At 58.9% G+C, this 21,714-nt stretch overlaps 5 protein-coding genes and 3 non-coding genes across 8 annotated transcripts; 4 read left to right on the top strand and 4 right to left on the bottom strand.

Moving 5' to 3' along the window:
• Positions 1-675: 675 nt before the first annotated feature.
• Positions 676-3,268, bottom strand: GFER (growth factor, augmenter of liver regeneration). Its single transcript, XM_010992611.2, has 3 exons — positions 2,899-3,268; positions 2,312-2,508; positions 676-1,402 (listed from the first exon to the last, which is right to left on the bottom strand). The coding sequence occupies exons 1-3, from the start codon at positions 3,157-3,159 to the stop codon at positions 1,240-1,242; spliced, it is 621 nt and encodes a 206-aa protein (XP_010990913.1). The 5' UTR covers positions 3,160-3,268; the 3' UTR covers positions 676-1,239.
• Positions 3,269-3,316: 48 nt separating this feature from the next.
• NOXO1 (NADPH oxidase organizer 1) lies at positions 3,317-8,238 on the top strand. Its single transcript, XM_031447716.2, has 9 exons — positions 3,317-4,110; positions 4,442-6,018; positions 6,115-6,195; positions 6,372-6,447; positions 6,545-6,722; positions 6,904-7,085; positions 7,181-7,294; positions 7,592-7,709; positions 7,789-8,238. Exons 2-9 carry the CDS (start codon positions 5,953-5,955, stop codon positions 8,054-8,056), a joined length of 1,083 nt encoding a protein of 360 aa, XP_031303576.2. The 5' UTR covers positions 3,317-4,110; positions 4,442-5,952; the 3' UTR covers positions 8,057-8,238.
• A 134-nt stretch (positions 8,239-8,372) lies between these two features.
• Positions 8,373-14,602, bottom strand: TBL3 (transducin beta like 3). The gene is made up of 22 exons (XM_031447715.2): positions 14,476-14,602; positions 13,046-13,097; positions 12,866-12,961; positions 12,729-12,776; positions 12,479-12,620; positions 12,302-12,386; positions 12,050-12,220; positions 11,890-11,965; positions 11,723-11,816; positions 11,455-11,636; positions 11,217-11,358; positions 11,057-11,115; positions 10,869-10,972; positions 10,200-10,347; positions 9,886-10,116; positions 9,742-9,812; positions 9,500-9,656; positions 9,368-9,426; positions 9,019-9,122; positions 8,844-8,915; positions 8,598-8,756; positions 8,373-8,515 (listed from the first exon to the last, which is right to left on the bottom strand). Exons 1-22 carry the CDS (start codon positions 14,514-14,516, stop codon positions 8,406-8,408), a joined length of 2,403 nt encoding a protein of 800 aa, XP_031303575.1. The 5' UTR covers positions 14,517-14,602; the 3' UTR covers positions 8,373-8,405.
• Positions 14,603-15,766: 1,164 nt separating this feature from the next.
• RNF151 (ring finger protein 151) lies at positions 15,767-18,860 on the bottom strand. The gene is given in 4 exon segments (XM_064478324.1): positions 15,767-15,826; positions 15,828-16,282; positions 16,973-17,069; positions 17,397-18,860. Coding segments are annotated over 4 exon segments (903 nt in total). The 5' UTR covers positions 17,714-18,860; the 3' UTR covers positions 15,767-15,792.
• Positions 18,861-19,120: 260 nt separating this feature from the next.
• LOC116151981 (small nucleolar RNA ACA64) lies at positions 19,121-19,247 on the bottom strand. Its single transcript, XR_004135576.1, has one exon. It is a non-coding gene; the product is annotated as a small nucleolar RNA ACA64 (small nucleolar RNA).
• A 300-nt stretch (positions 19,248-19,547) lies between these two features.
• On the top strand, positions 19,548-21,682 carry RPS2 (ribosomal protein S2). The gene is made up of 8 exons (XM_031447718.2): positions 19,548-19,565; positions 19,743-19,931; positions 20,017-20,106; positions 20,377-20,484; positions 20,741-20,914; positions 20,999-21,158; positions 21,382-21,473; positions 21,566-21,682. The coding sequence occupies exons 2-8, from the start codon at positions 19,746-19,748 to the stop codon at positions 21,644-21,646; spliced, it is 891 nt and encodes a 296-aa protein (XP_031303578.1). The 5' UTR covers positions 19,548-19,565; positions 19,743-19,745; the 3' UTR covers positions 21,647-21,682.
• Positions 20,538-20,671, top strand: LOC116151978 (small nucleolar RNA SNORA64/SNORA10 family). Its single transcript, XR_004135573.1, has one exon. It is a non-coding gene; the product is annotated as a small nucleolar RNA SNORA64/SNORA10 family (small nucleolar RNA).
• On the top strand, positions 21,185-21,314 carry LOC116151979 (small nucleolar RNA SNORA64/SNORA10 family). The gene has a single exon (XR_004135574.1). It is a non-coding gene; the product is annotated as a small nucleolar RNA SNORA64/SNORA10 family (small nucleolar RNA).
• Positions 21,683-21,714: the final 32 nt, after the last annotated feature.

The following is a 21,714-nucleotide window of genomic DNA, read 5'->3' as shown; positions in this document are numbered from 1 at the left end:
GATGGGGCACACTGTTGCTGGGCCATTCCAGCTGGGAAGCCAGGAGCCAAGGCCTAGGAGCAGGTATGGCTGCGAAGATCCAGGAAGGCCCAAAAGCTGAGTCCAGGTCACCCCCAAACCTGCTCCAGTTACAGCCTTTTTGCATTTCATTAATACACTGGGCAACTCCATCCTTCCAGCTGCTTGGGCCAGAATCCTGGAGTCACCCTGGGCTTCACCCTGGGCTCCACCCTGAGTGTATCCAGCGACCTCTCCTACCCACCCTTGGGTGAGCTTCCCTCTAAGCTGCCACATGGGTGCCTGCCCTCCCTGCACTTGTCCACGCCTACCTCATTCTAGCTCAGCAGCCAGAGGGACCTTTCAAAAGTCACATCTTGCTATTCCTCTGTTCCAAATCCTTCAAGACCTTCTTGTCACAGGAGCTGGGTCTTAAAACCACATCTTTCCTTGGGCCTTGAGGACTCCTGCCTTGTGACCTCTCCTTGCCTCTTTGACCCTTCCTCGGCCTCCTTGCTGTTCCTGGAACATCTTGACCCACTCTTTCTTGCCTTGGGACCTCTCCCACTTCCTAAGGAGCCAGAACCCAGATGGGAGAAAGCAGTAGACCATAGAGGGACAAGGGCAGGCCCTGTCCATTGCTGCAAGTCCCGGCACAAAACACACCACAGCCAGGTCTTCAGTCACTTCTCCAGCATTTTATTTTGGTCTCAAGTTCCACGAAGCCTCTGACAGGCCTGGTACAGCTAGGCAAGGCCACAGGTTGAACAGGGACTTGCGTGCAACAGAGCTCAGCCTCCGGAGCCTCTTTCCTGACGTGCAAACAGCACACAGCCCCTGGGGCTACAACCACATCTGCTTTCCCTAGCTACAAGGTTTGGAGACAATGGCCTGGCCTGGAGGGGCGAGACAGCCAGGCCTGTTGCCTTCCTGTTGGGGGAAGTAGGGCACCAGGGCGGCAAGTGAGCAGGAGGCTGAATCCTCTATGGAAAGGACAGTCTACGCTGCTCCTGCCTCCTTCACCTGCAGCCCCATGGGGTGGTGGCTGAGGAGGCCATCAGGGTGCCGGGAACGGGCATCTCCACCTCTACCCCTAACTTGAGAGGGGAAGGGCTCCACGGGCAATATCTGGGAACCACCCAACACAGGTGAGACACAACAGGCTCTGGCTCTGAGGCACTTTAATGAGCGCCCCACCCTCTCTGCTGGCCAGACCACCCACAGGCTCCAGTTGGCTGCTGGCTAGTCACAGGAGCCATCCTTCCAGCCGTCACGCCAGCGCTCGTCCACTTGCGAGCAGTCGAAGTCTGGCTTGCCTAGCTTCCGGTTCACCTCATTGTGCAGGCAGCACAGCCACTGGGTGAAGTGCGCCCGAGTGCGCGTATCTGGCTGGTTCCTGTGTATCCTGCATGGGGTGGGGGGAGTTGCTCATGGAGGATGGGGGCAGGTAGGGGTCCCACTGCCCCTGCCCCAACAGCTCCTTGCCTGTTCAATTCAGGGATGAGAGCCAGGGCACTGCTGCGGCTACACCCAAGAGGAACCCCCAGAACAGGGCTGACCCTGCAGCATCAAGGCCTGGTAAACTCCCAGTCCCACTCAAACCCTCACCTGGAGAGCTTGGCAAACCTTGACAGGAGCCCAGGGCAAGACATTAAGGGACAGGCCTCAACTTTACAATCTCATAACAATCAGGAAGCCTCACCCCAGCGTCCCTGGCCCCAGGCAGTGAGTGGGGCTGGCACAAAGCCAAAACTGAAAACCAGACGGGTTCTTTCCACCTGGGGCCCTGGAGCCTCAGCTCAGCAAGAGACCTGGTTTTAACTGCCCAGGCTTCAAACATCAAGGGCTGTCCTGACCCCCACATCCAGCCCAGAAACCCCTATTGTGCCAAATAATGGTTCTTGGGCTCCCCCATGAAGAAAAGGTGGCTCTTGGAAGCAAAAGCAGTGGGTTCCCATGGTCTTGAAATTGGCAGTCCTGCTTCAGAAGTCAGACAAAGTGGAGTCCTCCTAAACCTACCAGAGTCTCCATCTGTGTGAAGCAAGGGATTTCATGAGGGAAGCACACTCCTCCCACCCTCCTGGAAGCCTTGTGGCTGCAGAAAGCAGCAGTACCCAGCAGCAGCCCCAGGTGGCTTGGCCACTGAGGAGAAAAGGAGATGGCTTAGATGATCCAATCCCTACTCTGTTGGTGGTCCCTGCTGCCGGCAACCCTCTGCCATCTCTGCATCTATTTCTCTAGGTTCCTGATTATGACATCAGCCAGAGGCCCCAGGCCCAGGCTCCAGTCTGCAAACGGTGCAGACACCACTTACCTCTTCCTTATGTCTTCAGCACACTCCTCACACGGGTAAAACTTGGAAAATAAATGTATGAACTGAGCCATATCTTGCTGCTGTTCTGGGGTGGGCAGGTCAGGGTAGTAAGCGGCCAGGGTGTGGAGGACAGCCCAGCTGTGGCGGCCTAGTTCCTCGCGATCCTGAGGACAATCTTCCCTAAACTTGCTGTCCCGCTGCGGAAGGAGGCCGACCAAAGGTCAGTTCAGTTTTCCCATACCAGAATAGAAGCCTACAAAGCTCCCCTGTTTTCCGCCCCAGCCAGAGCCCCACTGACTAGAGACAGAAGTTCTGAGGCCGATCCAGCCCACATGTGGCTAAGAGCCAAAAAGCCGGGCCTACCGTGGGGGTGAGGTTTAAGGACAGTCAACCCTGGTGGCTAGAAGTCCAGCAGGTATAGGGCCTCCGGGAACGTTCGGCCTAGCCTTGGGAAGTCTGCCCGGGGTGCCTGAGAACAAGGTGTGGGGGATCAACGGCCAGGGTGCGTGTGTGGGCCGGGTCTAAGAATCGTAGGGCTCGCGGGACTCTGCAGGGAGGTGGCGCCCCCCTTCCCCCGGTATCTGCACCTTCTGCTGCGTTCGCATCCACGTTTTGAAGTCCACGCAGGCCCGGCAGGGCCGCCTCCGGGAGGTGTCCTCCGCGACCTGAGAATCAGAGGCCGGCGCCTGGGCTGGCGTCGGGGTCGAAGCGGCAGCATCTCGTCGCCCCGCGCCCCGGCCGCGCGCGTCAGTCACCAGGTCGTCCATCTCCTCGGAGCGCGCACCGCCGGGCAGGAAGGAGAAGAGGTTTCCGCCGCTGAAGAGCCCCCGCTCCCGGGGTGCCGCCATGTTGCCCGCGCAACGCCTGCCGGGCCAGCTCGGCCTCCAGATGGGTCTCCAAGTCGGCCTCCAGGCCAGCGCGCGCGCCGCCGCCAGGGCGCGGCCACAGGAGCTGGGGGCGCGCGCCGCGGGCGCGGGCGCTGAGCTTGAGCTGGGGCCGGGGGCGGGGTCGGAGGCGGGGCCGGGTTCCGGCGAGGTGGCGGAGCCCGGGGACTCGGCCCGCGCCCGGGAAGAGGCAGAGCTGGAAGCAGGGGTCCGGGCGGCCTGGGTGCGCGCGAGGCCGGACGCCCGGGTCATGGCTGCACCCCTAGGCCTCGTTCCTCGACCCGATCCCGACTTGCGTCGTCCGGGCTTGCGCTCCCGTTTCCTCCAGTAGAAGAGCAGCGTGTTGTGGAAGCAGCGCCGTGGCCGTGCCGCGGCCTCGGGCTGCGGCCGAGGCGACGTCTGTGTTGCGGCCCGCGATGCACCCATCGCTTTGCTCTGACCGTCCCGCGTGCCCGCGGCTAAGCTCTGTGCCCTCAGTTGGGGGCGCGTTCAGCAGCCGTTTCTTGGCGCCATGGCAACGCCGGGCAGGGCCGTGAGCGCACAGAGGGCGGTGCGTGCTGGGGCCGGGGTCCCACGGATCCGCCCGGGCGACTGGCGCCATGGCAACGGGAGTCAGGCAACTTGGGGCCTGGCCGTGACTGCAAAGGGGACGGTGTGTCTCCTGCGTGCATCCAGAGCCCTCGAATCCTATAGCCTGCATGAAGTCGGGAGTGGCTTCAAGGATACCTCTGCTTCCATACCTGCATTTGTTCATTCCGCAAATACTTGTGTCGTGCCTAATCTGTTCCAAACACAGTTAGGAGCTGGGCAGGGTGGGGAGCAAGATCCCATCCCTGACGTCCTCAGCTCATAGTCCAGTGATCAAGATGGAAAAAAACAAAAACAAAAGGAGAAATCACACTAATAAATATTCAGGTACAAACTGATGGGTGCTGTGAACAGGGTATAGGAAATCCAGGAGGCCTCCTTGAGGAGGTGACCCTTAGGCAGAGGCCTGAAGGACGGGGAATCAGTTGAGGAGGTCAGTCAAGGCTGAGGCAGGAGAGAGGAGGGTATTGGCCTCTTGCAGAAAGTACAGGGTGGTGGCCTGGGGAGGGTGGTGAGAGATCTGGGGTGGCCAGGGGCCCACCGAGGTCCTCAATCAACTGCCTTGGGAGTTGAGGATTTATTCTGAGGATTGTGGGAAGGTGCTGGGCAGTTTCGGGGAGGGCTACTACCCTGACTTAATCCCATTTCTGTTTTGCAGATTCCTCTGGAGAGTGGATGTCCTGGGTGTGAGTGAGGAGCACAGGCATTGGGGGAGGATGGGCTCTTGTAGTTGTCCCGGTGACAGGATGAAAGGTGTTATGGAGAAGGAAAGAAGTGGAAAGAATCTAGGTTGCTGGGGGTGTGGAACAAGGGTTGTTAATTAGTATAGGAAGGGGGGTCTCTGCATCCTTCTAGGTCCCTGGCTGTGAGTTAACTGGCCCTTCTCCAGTTTCTCTCCTTTGTCTTCCAAGGAAGCAGGATCTTTTCCACCTTGGACCCTACCAGGCCAGCGTGGGCCCCACTGAGGTTGGCAGGAGTATGACAGCTGGGCTGAAGGCACTTTGCAAAAAGCAGGCCTATGTCAGCATTGTTCATTGCCTGGGCCAAGACCAGGGAAGGTTTGAGGGCTTCAGAGAGAGCTGCTGGTCAAACAGATACACAAAGGCCTTTTGTTGAGGCCAGGGTGGTTTCCTGGAGGGATGCCCTAGAGGCTCACGTCTCCCTGGAGTGTACAGGGCAGTGGAAGTCCCAACACAGAGGTGGTGGCCCCAACAGCAGACAAAACCACTGCATACCAGGGTAGGATGGGGCCCCAGAAATCTCCCTTATAAGGAAGCAGTTCAGCGTTGTGGGGCATCTGGGCACACCCTCTGTCTGGGGACTCTAGGGCCTTAACCTTCACTGCCCCCACCCCCCAGTTAGTGGGGGAATGGTCATTCCTAATCTCAGAGGCTTTGTTTGCAATAAACTATGATAAATCATAAGTTTGGAGGTGACTCTCAAAACAGTCCTGGTCACCACCTCCCCATCCCCCAAATGCTAGTGACTACAGATGGACCCTGTTCATCCCATCCCAAATCCCCCTACCACAGGGGAACCTATAGGGTGAGCCTGTGGTCTCTCCCCAACACACACACACAAAAAGAAACCTTACAATATTTAACACAAATTTCCTCCTCTGTGACTTGGGGACATTAAATAACCTTTCCTGCTACATAAAAATTAAGCCAAACAAAGGACTTCAAGCCCTTAGTGCTGGGTCATTCTTTCCTGGTGACAATTGTAGTCACCGCCCCAGGGAGTTCAAAGACAGAGCCAAGGGGCACACCCTGCAGGTGGCTCTTTCCAGTCACTGCTACATGGGGCGTGGGAGGGCAGGGAGGGTTGGCCAGGTCTGACGTGGTTTGATGGCTCATGCTTCCCCTCCTCCTCCCAGACTCAGCAGCAGAGCCTCAGGCAGCAGTCCCAGCCCCTCCCACCAAGCCCTGTGCACCTGTCCTCCCACCCAGATCTAGGGGTGCGGTGAGGAAGCTGTGAAGGACCCAGTCAGGGGCCGGGAAGTGCCGCAAACACCTGGTGGGTCTGGGGCATTGCCGGGGAATTCCAAACAGCCTTCCTGGTGCCCCAGGGGGTACTCCCCTCCCCACGCAGGCAGGGAGGCAGTAGGACCCTTGACTACACCTGGCAGACTCCAGAAGCCCGTGACAGAGTTCTGGGAAAGCCACAGCAATGGCAGGCCCCCGACACCCAGTGTTCGTGAGCGGGGCAGCTCTGGTGCAGACAGAGAAGCTCCAGGTAGGAACCAACGGGGATCCCTGACGGCCCCAAGAGGGAGGGAGGGAGTTCCTGGCTTAGTCCCTCCATGGTGTCCCCCACCCTTTCATCCCACAGACGTTCGCCTTCTCTGTGCACTGGTCGGATGACAGTGACACCTTTGCACGCAGAAGCTGGGATCAGTTCAGAAAACTCCATGTGAGTGAGCCTGGAGCGACCCCAACTTCCCCCAACTGCATGACCCAGCAATGACCACCCCTCTCAAGTGCCTGCCCTTGGGTCCTCCAGCCCCTAAGATCCTGGCAAGGGACCCCCACCCTCCCAGGGGAACCCAGTGGGCCCTCAGAGACTGAGATGCCCATTCTCACCCTCAGAAGACCCTCAAGGAGACCTTCCCAGTGGAGGCGGGCCTGCTGCAGAGATCAGACCGCATTCTCCCCAAACTTCCTGGTCAGCCAGCAGGGGTCCCAGGAGGGGTGGGAGTGGCTGTGGTCTGATGTGGGGAGCCCTAGGGCAAGGTCCCAGTCTGTCCCTATCTTGCCCACAGATGCATCCTTGTTGGCACACTGGGGGCGCACGGGCCGCGGCCTGGTGCGCCTGCGGCTGCTGGAAACCTATTTGAGGGCGCTGCTGGTTGCGGGGGAGCGTTTGTCCCGCAGCCCGGTGCTCACTGGCTTCTTCGCGCCACAACCTCTGGACCTGGAGCCTGCGCTGCCACCGGGCAGGTGCCTGACCCACCCCCAACTCCCTGCCGGCAGAAACATTTGGAAGATGGGGGAGGTGGGGTGGATTAAGGGCCTGTTAGGAGGGAAGGCCTGGAGGCTGGGTGGACTCCTGAGGGACAGCTGGCCAACCCCCAATCTTCCCACTCAACCACCTCTCATCTGCACCCTTGGCCCTTACCAGCCTGGTGATCCTGCCTGCCCGGGAAGAGCCCCTACCAGGCCCCAGGGACAGCCCTGCCAGCTGCAGTCTGGGGGCTCCGAGTCTGCGTTGCCTGCAGCCCTTCAGCACCCAGGATGCGTGGGGCCAGCCCTTCCAGGCTCGGGCCCAGGAGGCCCTTAACGTGCTGCTGCGACACCCCTCAGGTGGGGCTGGGCAGGAGTCTGGGGACTCGACCTTCTGCCCCCTTGGATCCCAAGGGGCCTCAGGATCTGAACCTCTACCCACCTCTTGGGCACAGGCTGGTGGCTGGTGGCGAACGAGGACCAGCAGATGGCATGGTTTCCTGCTCCCTACCTGGAGGAGGTGGCCCCGGGCCAGGGACGAGATGGGGGTCGGTCCCTAGTGAGCAGTGGTACGAGACTAACCCTCCTCCCCACACCCAGCAGCACTACTGGGCAGTGTACATCACGGGTGGACCACAGGGAGCACTCAAGCCAGGGGATGACTAGGTGGTGAGAGCAGCCCTGTAGTGTGACTGGTCCCTCTAGTGAGCCAGCGCCCCAGGGAGTTTTAGAGTGGTCCCTGGTGTCTGCAGAGATCCAAATGGGGAGAGCCTGGAGGTGGTGATTCAGCAAATGGGGGGGGGGGACCGACAGGTGAGGCCCTGGCCTCTGTGGCCCCCATGGTGACCACAAAGCATCCACTCCAGGGTCCCAGTTCTGTGCTTCCCGTGCCTTTGAGGGCAGCCAAGCTGATGAGCTGTCAGTGCCTGCAGGGGCACACGTGTGTGTGCTGGAAACGTCCGACCGCGGCTGGTGGCTGTGCAGGTGTGTGTGGGGGCTTCGGTGGGGGTGGGGTGGGGTGGGGGTGCCCAGTCTAGCTAACCAAACTTCATCTTCTTCACAGATTTGGTGGCCGCACTGGTCTTCTCCCAGCTGCAATACTGCAGCCAGACGGGCTGGGCACAGTCCTTAGCGGGCCATGGCTCCACCTTGGGGCAGATGGTGGGGAGGACAGAGAGGGAGAGGCCCGAAACTTCCCCAAGTGCCCCCAGGCCAAGACCCTTCCCCCTACTGTGCCTGCCCGACCACCACTGAGTGCTATTCAGAGCCGGTGCTGCACCATCACCCGTAGGGCACTGAGGAGGGACCCAGAGGGTCAGGGACCTTTTTGAGTGTGTGGAACCTGGTGGAGGGCTGCGCTGTGCACCCCATAACTGGAGCGGCAGCCCAGAAGCTCCAAACTCCAGGGATGACTGATAGCAGCCACATCAGCCCCAGGGCTGTGGGAGGAGCACTTGACCCCAAGTGGGTGAGGCCAGGAGGCTACACCCCTCCTTGTCCTGAGTAAAGCTCTCCTGATGGACCCACGCTGCTACGGTGTCTGTACTGAGGGGCGGGGCTTGCTGGATCTCAGCCAGGCCAGGGGTGGGGATGGAGCTGGTTGGAGGCCAAGACCTGGGGTGAGACAAAGCTCAGACAGACACAGCGTGCCGAGATGGCAAAGTCCATCTTTCTGCATGTTCAGAGGGCAGAGGGGGCCACGGGGAGGGGGGGCAGCTTCATGTTGTGCCACAGGAAGTCTAGGAAGGTGGCCGCCTGCAGTGTCCGGCTGAGCCGCTGGAAGTGCCGCTCTGGGGGAAAACAGAAGGCTGTCAGGGGTCCATGGGGGCCAGCTGGATTCTTCCTGCCCCGACCTGGGCTGTGCCCACGTACCGGTGTAGGGCAGCAGGGCCTCAAGTGAGGCCTGAACACCCTCATAGGCCAGCAGCTCTTCAGGGGCCTCATGCCGCAGGAGCACGCCTAGCACAGCCTGGGCTTCATGGCAGTGCCGTGAGTTGGTGTTCCACGTGACACAGAAGTGCAGCAAGGCCTCTGTGGGTGGCAGGGATGGTCAGACCTGCTTGCTGGGCCACTGCCCCTTACTAGCCATCATCCAGCCCCTACCTCCCCACCCCGAACCTTTCTGGTCTCGCCGCAGTCGGAGCACCGTGGCTTCCAGCTTCTCGCAGGACTCAGGGTCCTTTCGGATGGCTGTGGGAGGAGGGGAGATTGAGCCCCAGGGAAGGGACACCACAGATCTCTGAGACTCCCTCCAACCCTGCCCTTCCTGTCCAGCCCCTGAGGCAGCACTGACCCTGGATCACGGTCAGCACCGTGTGGGGCCGGTCCAGGGAGATGGCGAGGCCCAGTGCCCGCAGGTACCGCTTTTCATGGAGCAGATTGTCCAGCTCTTGCTGCCTGGTGGGGGAAGGAGGGAGGACAGGGGACAGGGCCACTGGGAGACTTGGCTGGAGCTAAAGGCAGAGCCATCAGGGGTCTGAAGCCTGGAGCAGAGCACCCACTGGTGGGAAGCTGTGTTGCTGGTCCAAGCCTTGGTTCCCACAGGCTATAAAGAGAAGGGAAGCCTGTGCGCCCTACTCCAAGGGGCTGACACTGATGCGTGGGACTCCCAAGCAGGGCCAGGTGGAGACCCCCGGACTTACTTGACCACCTGCTCCTCTCTCTTGGCCTGCTCCTCTGCCTGCTCCACCTCGGTCACATCCTGGGGTCAGAATGGGGTCAGCAGGCAGGCCCATGCTGCCTTGCCCATTTTCCACCCCCACCAGCCCATGCACCTTCCAGAGGATGATGCGGGAGTCACTGGCGCCGGTGAGGGCGTGGTCATCCAGCCTACTACAGTGCAGCCCCCAGACCTTGTCCTCGTGGGCGTCCAGCGTCCTCACACACTCGTTGTTCTTGATGGTCCAGAGCTTCACAAGCCCGTCAGAGCCACTGGGTTTGGGATTGGGAGAGGGCTCAGCCTTGGGGCCTGCCCCCCAGCTCACCCCGAGTCCCACCCCGCCCTCAGCCCACTCACCTGGACAGCAGCTGGGTACCGCGGCTCACAAAGGCCACCTTCAGCACAGAAGCGTCATGCCCCTCAAAAGTCTGCAAGGTGGGGTGGGGGAAGGTGTGAAATGCCAGCGGGCAGAGGGCCTCGCCTGGGGTAAGGGCAGCTTACCTTGAGGCAGCTGAAGTCCTGCAGCGCCCAGAGCTTGACTGTGCCGTCAGCTGAGGCTGTGGCCAGCACCTGGTCCATGGGTGAGAACTGAACACACCAGAGGCCCCGTCGGTGGCCTGAGAAGACTCCCAGCAGCTGGCACTGTGGCAGGGCCCAGAGTTTGGCTGTGCGGTCCTGTGACCCTGTGGCCAGCAGCTTGTCGTTGGGGGCAACAGCTACACTGTTGATGTCCTGGTGATGTGAGGGGGCAGCAGCTCAGACCCCTGTCCCAGCAGGGGCCTCACCATGCCCCACCTGGTGCTGTGTGCCATTACCTTATCATGGCAGCGCTGCGTGGCCTGGGCCTGGAGGAGGACAGGGCCCCCGACTGGGACTGAGCCTGGGGACGGCAGGGCTTCGGGGAGGGACCACAGCTTCACTGTGCAGTCCTGGCTGCCTGTCACCAGGAAGGTCTCCTTCAGCCTAAGGACCGATTTGGGGGATGGGGAGACACCTGCTGAGCCCTGGCTGGCCCTGTCTGCCAGTGCACCATAGTTCAGGTCTGTCAGACCTTGGTCCAGACCAGAAAGACAGACTGTCTCCGAAAGGGAACTGCTCATGTCAGCCCTATACACATCTAGGACCACTTGCCCGCCCTCAAGCCTGCTCTGCCCGCCCTCAGTGCTGTCATACCAGGCGACTGGGCTCCAACCACGAGACCTCCAGCTCTAAACAGTACCTTCTCCACCTGGGCCTTGCTCAGTGTCACCTTCCCCGCTGTGACACCCCTCCCCTTTTATCCACCCAGCCTCAAGGCCACTTCCAAGGAACCCCCAATAATGGCATGTAGGGGTGCCCCTGTTCTCCATTCCATATCCCTGGAGACCCAGTGAGCAAAGGCCAAAGCCGCCTCCTTCTCCTCCCATCTCCTTAAGCTGGAGCCCCATCAGCAGGGCCTGGGCCTCTGCCTCCATGATACGCTGGACCCAGCCCTGAACCGCTACCTCGAGCAGCAGATGGTGCCCACGCTGTGTGTGTGCCCAGAGCCCTGAGCCACACAGGTCACCTCACCAGCCTTGTTCATCCTCCAGATGCGGATGGTCTGATCCTGGGGATGGGAGGGATGAGGACAGATCCTGGGCTGGGCTTCCCCACCTGGGTACCTGTACCCTCACCTTTTATAGTGCCTCACCTTGCCACAGCTGGCAAAGAGCCACCCCTTCCGGAAGACATCTAAGGCCAAGACGATGTCTGGGAGAAGGTGGAGGGGGAGGGGTTAGAGATCAGTTATGGCAAGTGGGGGCAATCCAGTCCAGTATGAGGTCCCGGGGGCACTGGCCCAGTGCCCTCACCTGTGTGGCCATGGAGAATCTGGCAGGCTGACGTCTGCAGCTCAAACACTTTCAGGCAGGGGCTGTTAGAGGCCACGACAATGTGGGAGTCCTCAGGCCCGAGGAATCGAACGTCCAACACCTCCTCACTGTAGCCAGCAAACTAGGGGTGGGCGAGAGGGACACAGGTCAGGGACCGAGTAGGTGGAGGGCTGGCACCCTCAGGCCTATGGGCTGAGCAGGGGCAGCACTCGCTCACCTGTTTCTGGAGCTGCAGGGAGCGGGCCTCGTAGAGCAGCAGGTTGTGATCAGCAGTGACACTGAGGAGCAGGCCGGCGGCTTGGGCCAGGGTGCAGTGGGTCAGCTCCCGCCCAGGGCCTGGCAACCGCTGTTGTGTGTGGACACACTGCCCAGAGGCTGCCTCCCACACGCGCAGCATGCCTGTTTGGGGACACGGGCTGCTAGGACTCCAAGGTCCACAAGCCTCCTTTGGCCCCTGCTGCCCACCCTGGCCGAGCCCCACACACCTTGGTCGCCAGCAGTCAGGAAATGTAGGCCTGGGGACTTCACACCCAGCTCAGGCACCGGCTCCTCTGGCAACAGCACTGCAGCCTCTACACTCTGAGGACGAGTGGGTCAGAGGTGGCAATCCTGTCCCTCACCCTGCCCCATTCACTGGCCCTGATGCCCCTACCTCAAACACTGGCACAGTCCTCATGGCCTGGAGGCTCTGCAGATCCCAGACAATGCAGATCTTGTCACGGCCCGAGCTGAGGGAAAACAGCCATCTCAGTTCCTGGGCCTCAGCTGTGGCCTTCCCTTTCTTGCCAAGGCCTGGGTGGCTGGTCACTGACCTGAGCATGGTGTGGCAGTCGGCACTGAAGGTCAGAGAGGTGACAGCACTGTAGTGGGCAGTCAGCACGGCCAGGCACGACCGGTCCTGCAGCGACCACACCCGGATGGCGGTGTCTGCAGCTGAGGAGAAGAGTAGCAGGCGTGCGGGTTCCGGGTGGAAGGCCACCAAACTGCAAGCAGGTGGGGTGGGGCTGGTGAGCTGTGCTACCCTGACCTTGATGCTCCACCCACCCTCTGCAGCCTCTACTCACTGCACGACACCCTGTGAGCCCCGAAAGTGGTGTGTCCCATAATGCCGCACGATGTCCCAGACACGCACGGCCCCATCACAGCCACCTGTAGGAATGTGTTTGAAGTGGGGAGAGGGCCGGTGTGCCCAAAGCCCCCTGCCTGGTTCCAGCCAACCCACCCATCCAGCAAGGTCCTACCTGTGGCTAGCAGTGTGGAGGTGGGGTCGAAGGCCATGGTGGCCACAGGGGCTGTATGTATCGCCTTCCACAGGCGGGTGATGCTGCCCTCTTGCCAGGCCCACTGAACCAGCAGCAGTGCCCGGCTAGCTGTCACCAGCACCTGGGGGAGGATGCAGTTCAGCTGGGGGTTGAGGCATGGACGCTGTCCTCATCAACTCAGTTTGCTTGGGATGTACTGGAGCCCATCTCCTGTCCCTGTTCCATATACCTCATTATCAGGACTGAGGTCAAAGGCAGTGATGTCCTCCTGATCCTCCTGAGGGTTGAGAGTAGACATAGAGCACCAGCCATGAGACAAGGCTGCCCTCCACACCAGCCCCTCACCCCAACCCTCTCAGCCCTCACCTGCTCCAGGCTCCGCAGCACAGCCCCTGAGGCCACATCCAGGATGTTGACTCTGGTACCACAGACGCAGAAAAGGTGCTGCCCAGTCTCGTCCAGCTGGTGACAAAGGGGTCTCAGCCAAGGTAACACTCTGCAACCCCTGCCTCACCCTGCCAACTCTGCCCCTCCCTGGGCTGGTACCTGCACCTTCCCGCCCTTGTAGAAAGGCTCGATCTTGCGCTCGACAGCATAACTGGAGGGAAGACAGAAGACAGTGAGGTACCCAACCCTTGGTCCCCAGTGCCAGCTCTATACTAGGTGCTTTCCCAGAGGTCAACGCAATAGGGACCTGCCCTTGAGGAGTTTCTGGGCAGCAGCAGGGATGGAGGGGACATGGGGGAGAGAGGGTCATGAACTCTTCTGTTATCTTCTTTAACCCTCTCAGCTACACTGTGAGGTGGGTGTTGGTATCCCTATGTTACAGAAGATTTGGGACCCTAGCTGGACGCTGACACACACCAGTCCCAGGGCAGCACAGGCAGTCCAACAGCCCAGTCTTCTCAGAGATTCCCCACTACCGAGCAGGCCAGGCTTTGGGGGCCCCCTGCTGGCCATGGGAGGCCAGGCCTGGGTACCAACCCAGAGTAGCATCCTCTTCAACATCTTCATCCTTGAGGTCCAGGCCACCTCTTCCCTAACCCTGGCTCCTTCCTCCATCCCACTCTCCAAGCTGCCCTCATTTCGGTGGCATCATATGTCCTCTCCACTCCCTCTCAGCTACTTCCATGCTGGTCCAGGCCACTGCACTCTCCTCTCTGGACAGTTGTTCCAGCCTCTCTGCCAGGTCTCTACCACTCTCTCAAACTCTGCTCTCAGAGAAGCTGCTAAGAATATAACTCTGTTTATGTTGCCACCCTGCCTTCAAACCCTTCTCTCTCCTTACTTGTTTACAAAACCCTGCTTGGAGAAGCCTCTGCTGACCTTTCCCATTCACCCAGGCTATTTCCTGCCTGTGACCTGGGCTTCTCCTCCAGAATTTCAAAGGTGCCTGGCTAACTCTACTGGAAGAAGCCTGACTAACAAGGTGAAATGGAGCACCCCCTCAACCTCCAAACCCAGTCAGCCATCCCAGCACCCGGGCTTCCCCTTGCTAGTGCTTGTCACAGCCACTGATGGAAATTATTTGCTTTAATACGTTTATCCCATCAGATTGCGCTCCATATGGTTAGGCGGCGTCTGACTTCTCTTCCTGCTCCCTGGAGAAATGGGGCAGCAGGTCGCCCAACCTAGGCGTAGTGGTTTTTTCTCTACCCCTAGGAGGTGGGGTGTCCCGCTCCCAGGACCAGCCTCGACGGTGCTCAGCCCGCCCCTTCCTCCTCCTCTAGGGTTTTTCGTCCTCACCCCCAAACCCGCTCCAAGTTTAAGTAACCCGGCCGCGCTCCAGTGCCCGCCGTCCGCGAGAGCTGTCAGTGCAGCCTCTTCCACTTTGTAATATCGCAGCCGCCACGACCGCGCGGACCTGTCGTACGCAACCCTCACCACCTCCCCAAACCCGAATGGGTGCCGGAGCCAAGCGAACGCCTTCGCTACTCCGGCCGCGAGCCCGGCTCCCTTCCCGGGTGGCGGCTTACTTGGACTTGAAGCGGCCCACTCCGGCCGCGGGCTCCGCCATGTCGCCGCTGTCGCCGCTGCCGCCGCCGCGTGAGGGAGACCGGCGCGCCACTCCGCACGGTCGCCGCGCTGCGCAATCGGCGCGCTGAGATGGCGTCACCTCCCGCAGCGACTGTGACGTCACCAGCACCGCGGGCTCGGCGACATCTTTGCTGTGGGCACTGGCCGCCGCGTCAGGAAGCGGAAGGTGGCAGAGGCGTCTCCGGCCCGGAGGTGGGGGTGTAGAGTTGTTTGGAAGCCCCGGGGACTGGTGGGGTAGACTGGCAGCGACTGGGGTAGCCAGCTGCCTGTCCTTTGGATAGAAATTTTAAAAGATATTCGTGGGAAATGTTTACTGAATCCCAAGACTCCTGCCCCTTCGGGACTCTGGGATTTGGGGACAAGCGAGGTCGGGTGCGGTGCCTGAGCAGAGAGCTGTTAACCTCATACTGTCTAGTATGAGGAATAACGCAGGTAAATTAATAAATCGGGTAATTTCAGAGTCGTTCAAATATTGATTGAGCACATTCTATGTGCAAAGCCCTGTTCTAGACGCTTAGGAGGCACTAGAGAAGCTGGTTCTTGACTAGCTCACAAGCTAGTGGGGTGAGGGCTAGGCAGAGAAAGGGCAGGGAATAATCTTGATTGTTAAGTGATGAGTGCTGTGGAAAGAATACAGCATGGCGAGGGATGGAGCAGAGTGTAGGGGTGCAATTTTAAATTGGGGGTGAAGGCTTCATTGAAAAGGTGACACGAGCAAAACCCCGAATTTGGTGAAGCAGGGATCCCTGTAATTATCTGAGGAACAGCCAGTGCACAGGCCTGGTGTTTAGGAGCAACAGAAGCCAGTGTGGCTGCAGGGATTTAGTAGGAAAGGGAGGGTATAGGGCAGAAAACAGAAACTAATGGGAGATCCCAGGGAATCATTGTGAGGAGTTGGCTTTTGAGTTCAGGGTTTTAAGCTGTTTGTACTACTGCTGGCTGTGAAGCTGGTAAACAGATTGGTAGAAGGTGACTGGGAAGGAGACTGGGAGAGGTCGATCTGGAAACCTCTGCACAGAGGAGACATTTGAGTGAAAAGAGAGATCCAGGGGAAGAGCCTGCCAGGCAGCCAGTGTGAAGAACTGGTTGGGAAGAACTTGCAAAGGTCCAGGAGAAAGGCCAGAATGACCATTTGGGGTGAAGAGAATAGTGCCTGGAAAGGTGAGAGGGCCTGCAAACGTGGTAAAGGTGTAAGGTCAGCAAACACAGAGGTGTGGTGAGGCGGCCAGGCCTGGGCTCTGCGTTTATTTATCCCTCTATTTACAAGGTACCTTGGTCCTGGGCCCCCCACAACTCAGCCCCAAAGCTGCCTTCTGGGGTGGCCTCAGCCTCCTCTTGTGGGGCGCCCACGAGCAGGGCATCATCTTCCTCCAGGAAGTCTCCGAGCTGGGCCAGCTGCCGGCGGATGAGGTTGGTGGTTTGGTGCATCTTGCGCATGCGCCGCAGCAGGCACAACACCAGGGTCCGGCTGCGCTCCTGGCGCTGGCTCCAGGCCTCCCGCAGCTCACGGTAGCAGTTGTGATTCGCACGCTCGGCTGGGCCCAGTGTGGCCCCGCAGCCCAGGGGGCAGCGTTGATGGGCACCATGCTGGCAGTGCTGCTGGTGCTCGGCCAGGTCCCCACGAGGCACCCGAGACATGCAGCCCTCGTTGGGGCAGGCCATCAGCTCAAAAGGGCATGAGTCCTGGTGCCCCTTACGATGGGCAAGTGGGCACGTCACCAGGCAGCCAGCTTCGGCGTTCTTGCACTGTGGGTAGAGGGGAGCATTGTGTAAGCTAAACCATGTTGGGCATTGCCAGCCATAAGCTGCCCATCCCCTACAGAATGTTCCATCCTTGACATTCCACTGACCGGGAACCACTGAACTGGGAGCCTCCCAAGCTCTTTTGACACCAATGACGTGATGGAGAGGGAAACAGTAGGGCAAATGCTTGGAGGTGGGGAAAAAAATTTAGATCTCAAAGAGGATGAGGGCAAGTCCTGAGGTTTGGTGAACAGGGAGTTACATGGTTGGGTGGGTCTGGTGCATTGTATGTATACCAGGCTTCTTTCCTTCCCTTCCCTTCCCTTCCCTCCCCTCCCCTCCCCTCCCCTCCCCTCCCCTCCCCTCCTCTTCTCTTCTCTTCTCTTTTCATCTCAGTTTCCCCATCTATTAAATTAGGGGCTGGAGAGTAGTAGTAGGCAGAGCAGACATTTCATCCTCCATAATCCCCATGTTACAGCTGAGACTCTTGGAGCTCAGAAAGGCTGGGTAACTTGCCCAAAGTAACACAGCAGATAAGTAAGTGGTAGAGATGTGACTCAAATTCAGCCAGGTATAGAGGAGAAACCCTCAGTTCTGAGGATGGGATTCTTCTCACCCTGTCTCCTGGCTCTGCACCCTCAACCCTGCAGGGAAGAAGAGTGTTGGGTGGTGGGAGTGGGTGTTTTGAGCTACCTTGACTTCCAGACGGCCAATGGTCTTCCGGAGTTTATTCACATGGACCATCTTTTTCCGTTTCACCTCTTTCCTGCAGCACGGACAGGTCTTTTGTCTAGAAGGAGACATGAGTTGGGGTGATTGTTGGGAGTGGGGGAGGAGCAAGTGGCAGCAACATGCCTCCCCTGGGGGTCCCTCCTCTCTAGCTGGAAGAGGTATAAGAGGGCTTTATAGGGAGCTCTCAGCTCTGAGGCTGGGGCTAGGGGCCACAGATATCACAGGGTGACTAGACTTAATATTAGTATCCCAGGAGACTTGGCAGCTGAACCCTATGACCATCATGACCCGGTACTTGGCAGACCTTTCTTCTCTCTTCTGGGCCCCAAGAATGGCCCCCCCAGACCCCTGCCCTCCCAGCCTCTTGGGTGCCCTGTAGCAGCACCTGGCCAGCCACCGGAGGATGCACTTCTTGCAGAAGATGTGGCTGCATGGCAACCTCACTGGTCTCTTGAGAACCCCGTGGCAGACAGAACACAGGAAGTTGCAGTCAGGAGGGCTGGCGAAGAGATTGAGATCATACCCTCCACTCTGCAAAGGACAGGCCAGCATCAGGACCTGGATCCCATTCCCTGACTCCCCATACCCAGAGGGGGGACCCCAGGAAGATTTGGGTGGGAGATGGGCCACATGCAAGCCCCAGGTGGAGGGTTGGGTCAGCACCCACTTTGAGGGGGCAGCTGTGACAGTCAAGACCCCCATGACTACCAATCCCCAGGTGCAGAAGCTGGCCTTGGCCTGGAGTTAGACCTGGCCTGACCCCTCTGAAAGGTTTCCTTGTCCCATTTGGGATCCTGTACCACACTGTCCACATTATCTCAGTGAGGAATGGTGTCCAGCTCTGGGCAGGTCTCTGGAGTTAGGCACAAATTTAAGGGCTCACCATGATCTGTGTCTGGACGGCAGCTCCACTGACCCCCAGGGCTCGGGAGCCTCCATTTCATACCAGGAGTGGGCCGACATCACAGTGGCATTGTCCAGCTCAGGCCAATCACAGCCCTGGCCCAGGGTACCACCTGGCCCTTGCTCCCCTTTCAAGGGTCACAGATGTGGGGTAGCCCAGAACCAGGGTGGATCCCTAGAGCCCCTGCCTTTGGCGAGGGTGGTTTACAGCTGATCTTCAAACACCACTAAGCTGGGAACCAAGCTTCTTCCCAGCTACTTCCCCCGAGAGCTGAGGCTTCAGTAGAAACGCAGTGATTGTTCCTGTTTCCTCACTACTGCCCAGATCCCCAAGAGCTGGAGGAGGGTGGGTGGTTAGGCACCCATCATCAGGTCTCTTAGGATCTGAGACCCATAGAGCTAGCTCCAGGATACAGACCAGTTGTGGGGACCAGGTTTCCATGCAACCTGTGGTACCACAGCAGAGGAGTCTAGTATGTGGGAAAGTCTCCCAGAGCAGGTAATCTCTGAACATATGGGCAAGCCTAAGAGAAAAGGCATGGGGAAATCAATTCCAGCTTGGGAAACCAGCATGTTCCCAACATGAGGCACAGAAGAGAACTGCAGGTTCAGTGCCACTGAGTCTTAACCTCATCTAATCCTAAAGACCCTAACCTTGTCCTGAGAACAACAGGGAACTACTGTAAGCCTCTGAACTGTGAATCTTACACTCCCACCCTTGTTAATGGTTTCCTGGTCCAGCCTGACTTATACCGAGCTCCAAGTACTTTACTTGCTAATGTGGAAGCTATGGGGTGTGGGTAGACACAAGATGAGTTCAAACCTGACTGCCAGTTTTCGGGGGGTGGGCTCTTCGGAGTCACCTGGCAACCACCAAAACCAGATTCTGCCCCTGCATGGCATCTTTCAAAGCAGGCCGGGAAGGTGTCCCACAAGGGTCTCTTCTCCACAGCACACCTCGGTCCCAGCGTCAAGAGATGCATTTTCCCGGGCGATGGGCGGAGGACCAAGAACACCCACACACGGCTGAGTTAGACTAACAGCTTTATTTAAAGACGAGAACAAGGACCCTCTCCCCCGCGGTCCTGGCGGCGGCGGCCTCAAGCTCTTAGCATCCAGGTGTCCTGCGGGTATAAGACGGAGTCAAGGGTCAGAGGCCAGAGGCCAGGGCACGCGAGCAGCCGCAGCGGGGCTCGGAACGGCGGCGCCTGTTGGGGCCTGGGTTTCACCTCCCCACACCGAGGAGTGAGCTGTGAGCTGAGGCCCCCAGTGGCTCTAGGCGCCGAATCTCACCCACGGCCACGGCCAAAGCCGCAGGCGATTTTCAACTGACGCCGACCTCCCAATCATCTCCCCGCACCGCATTCACAGTGCCGCATGAAGGACCCAACCCAGACGGGTTAACCTACCTGCAACCCAAGAGAGTGAGGTGGCAGCGGCGCGGGACTTTATAGCAGCTGCCCAGTCGCGCAGGTTCCGGTGCCGCAGACACACAGTCACAGGCAGAGCTAGGCGAGGGCGGAGCACCGCGGAGCCAGTCACAGGCTGCTTTATTGGCCTGTGATTCGAGGCAGCTGAGATCTCGCGGCACTTGGCGCGATATAAAATTATCCCTTTGGCGCGGCCTCTTCCTTCTTTATCGAGACGACACGTAAGTGTTTGCTGCGGCAGTGGCTTCCCGAGGGCTAGGGAGGCGGGAATCCGCCGACATCGGGTGGAACCCGGGCTGGCGCTCCCGCCTCCTGTGGCTGGAACCCGGCCCGGGAGCCCTCGGCGGCCGTAGATGCTAGGGCCTCAGTGACCAACTGGTTTTTGTCGCTCTTTTCAGCAAATGGCGGATGACGCCGGTGCTGCGGGAGGGCCCGGAGGCCCCGGAGGCCCTGGGGCCCCTGGGATGGGAGGCCGTGGTGGCTTCCGCGGAGGCTTCGGCAGCGGCGTCCGGGGCCGGGGTCGCGGTCGGGGCCGGGGTCGCGGCCGCGGCCGCGGAGCTCGCGGAGGCAAGGCAGAGGACAAGGAGGTAGGCCTGGGCTACGGTCGTGAGGCGGGCCCCTGGGCGGCAGCGGGCAGGCCCTCCGGGTCATCTTACGCGAATTTTCTTCCAGTGGCTCCCCGTCACCAAGCTGGGCCGCTTGGTGAAGGACATGAAGATCAAGTCTCTGGAGGAGATATATCTCTTCTCCCTGCCCATCAAGGTAAGAATGGGCCTATTTTTTTGGTAGGGGCCTGGGGTAGGTGAGTCTCATTTGACCTGGGATCGAGGGAGACCTGTTATTGGCTGACTATTGAGGGGCCGCGTGCTCTGTATTAGACTATGTGGATGCCGGGCTTTTCCATCTGATTGGGTAGTCAACGTGAAAGAAAACGGTTGGACAAATAAAAAGTCAGTTCTGTTGGAAGCCAGCACAGGTGTTTGAATCTTTTTATCATATATCTTTGTAACAAGTTTCCTTTTTTTCTTGTAGGAATCTGAGATCATTGACTTTTTCTTGGGGGCATCCCTGAAGGACGAGGTTTTGAAGATTATGCCTGTGCAAAAGCAGACCCGTGCTGGCCAGCGGACCCGGTTCAAGGTAACCCAGCCGTCTTGTTTTTCTGGGCTGTTTCTGTCAGGGTGTTTTGTGAGACTCTCTCAGCTCTGCATGGTTGCACTTGTTTCCACGCGTGTGACTTTCGTAATGGGGAGAGAGAGAAAGGATCTCCTTGAGACCTCAGATTGGCCTCCTGGTGGCCAGTCTTGCCTTGAGGGGCGCAACAGACCCTATGTGGTGGGAAGTTACTGATGCTGTGAAGGCCAGTGGACCACCACCCACATCATTTTTTCTGCAGGCATTTGTCGCCATTGGGGATTACAATGGACATGTTGGTTTGGGTGTTAAGTGCTCCAAGGAGGTAGCCACAGCCATCCGGGGGGCCATCATCCTGGCCAAGCTCTCCATTGTCCCTGTGCGGCGAGGCTATTGGGGGAACAAGATCGGCAAGCCTCACACTGTTCCTTGCAAGGTAGGCTGGTTGAGGTTGAATGATGGGGCTTGCAATGGTGCAGGCTCCCTCCAGTCTACCTCCTGATAACTCCACCCTTCCCAGGTGACTGGCCGCTGTGGTTCTGTGCTGGTGCGCCTCATCCCTGCACCCAGGGGTACTGGCATTGTTTCAGCCCCGGTGCCCAAGAAGCTGCTGATGATGGCTGGTATTGATGACTGCTACACTTCTGCCAGGGGCTGCACTGCCACGCTGGGCAACTTTGGTAGGTGGCCCACATGTAGACCATGGCTTCTCTCAGCTCCGCTTAATCACACTCTTGTGTGTGGTTGGCGTATTTTCAGAGAGAGAGAGGAAGGCCCTCCTAATGCACGACAGACTGGTCCAAAGTGGCCTCTCTGTTCCTAGGAGTGCAACAGCTTCCATCTGCAATCTCCAGTTTTATTTCTGGTGAATTCACCAACTCTCTTCTGTTACCCTGTTTCCAGCTAAGGCCACCTTTGATGCCATCTCCAAGACCTACAGCTATCTCACCCCTGATCTTTGGAAGGAGACTGTGTTCACCAAGTCTCCGTATCAGGTACTGTCTGCCCCCCAACCTTACAGGTGAGGCAAGTGAAGAGGGTGGCAGTCTGTCTGGCTACAACTGAAATCTCTTCTGTTTGTTTCTAGGAATTCACTGACCATCTTGTAAAGACCCACACCAGAGTTTCTGTGCAGAGGACCCAGGCTCCAGCGGTGGCCACCACATAGTTTTATATGCAAAAAATAAAGTGAATGAAGCCTGTTTATAGTTGCTTTTTATTTCTTTTTTAAAAGTG

This window comes from Camelus dromedarius, chromosome 24 (assembly GCF_036321535.1).
Source record: "Camelus dromedarius isolate mCamDro1 chromosome 24, mCamDro1.pat, whole genome shotgun sequence".
Taxonomy (NCBI): Eukaryota; Metazoa; Chordata; class Mammalia; order Artiodactyla; family Camelidae; genus Camelus; species Camelus dromedarius.
The sequence above is the reverse complement of the archived record's forward strand: the minus strand, read 5'-3'. Positions and strand labels throughout refer to the sequence as shown.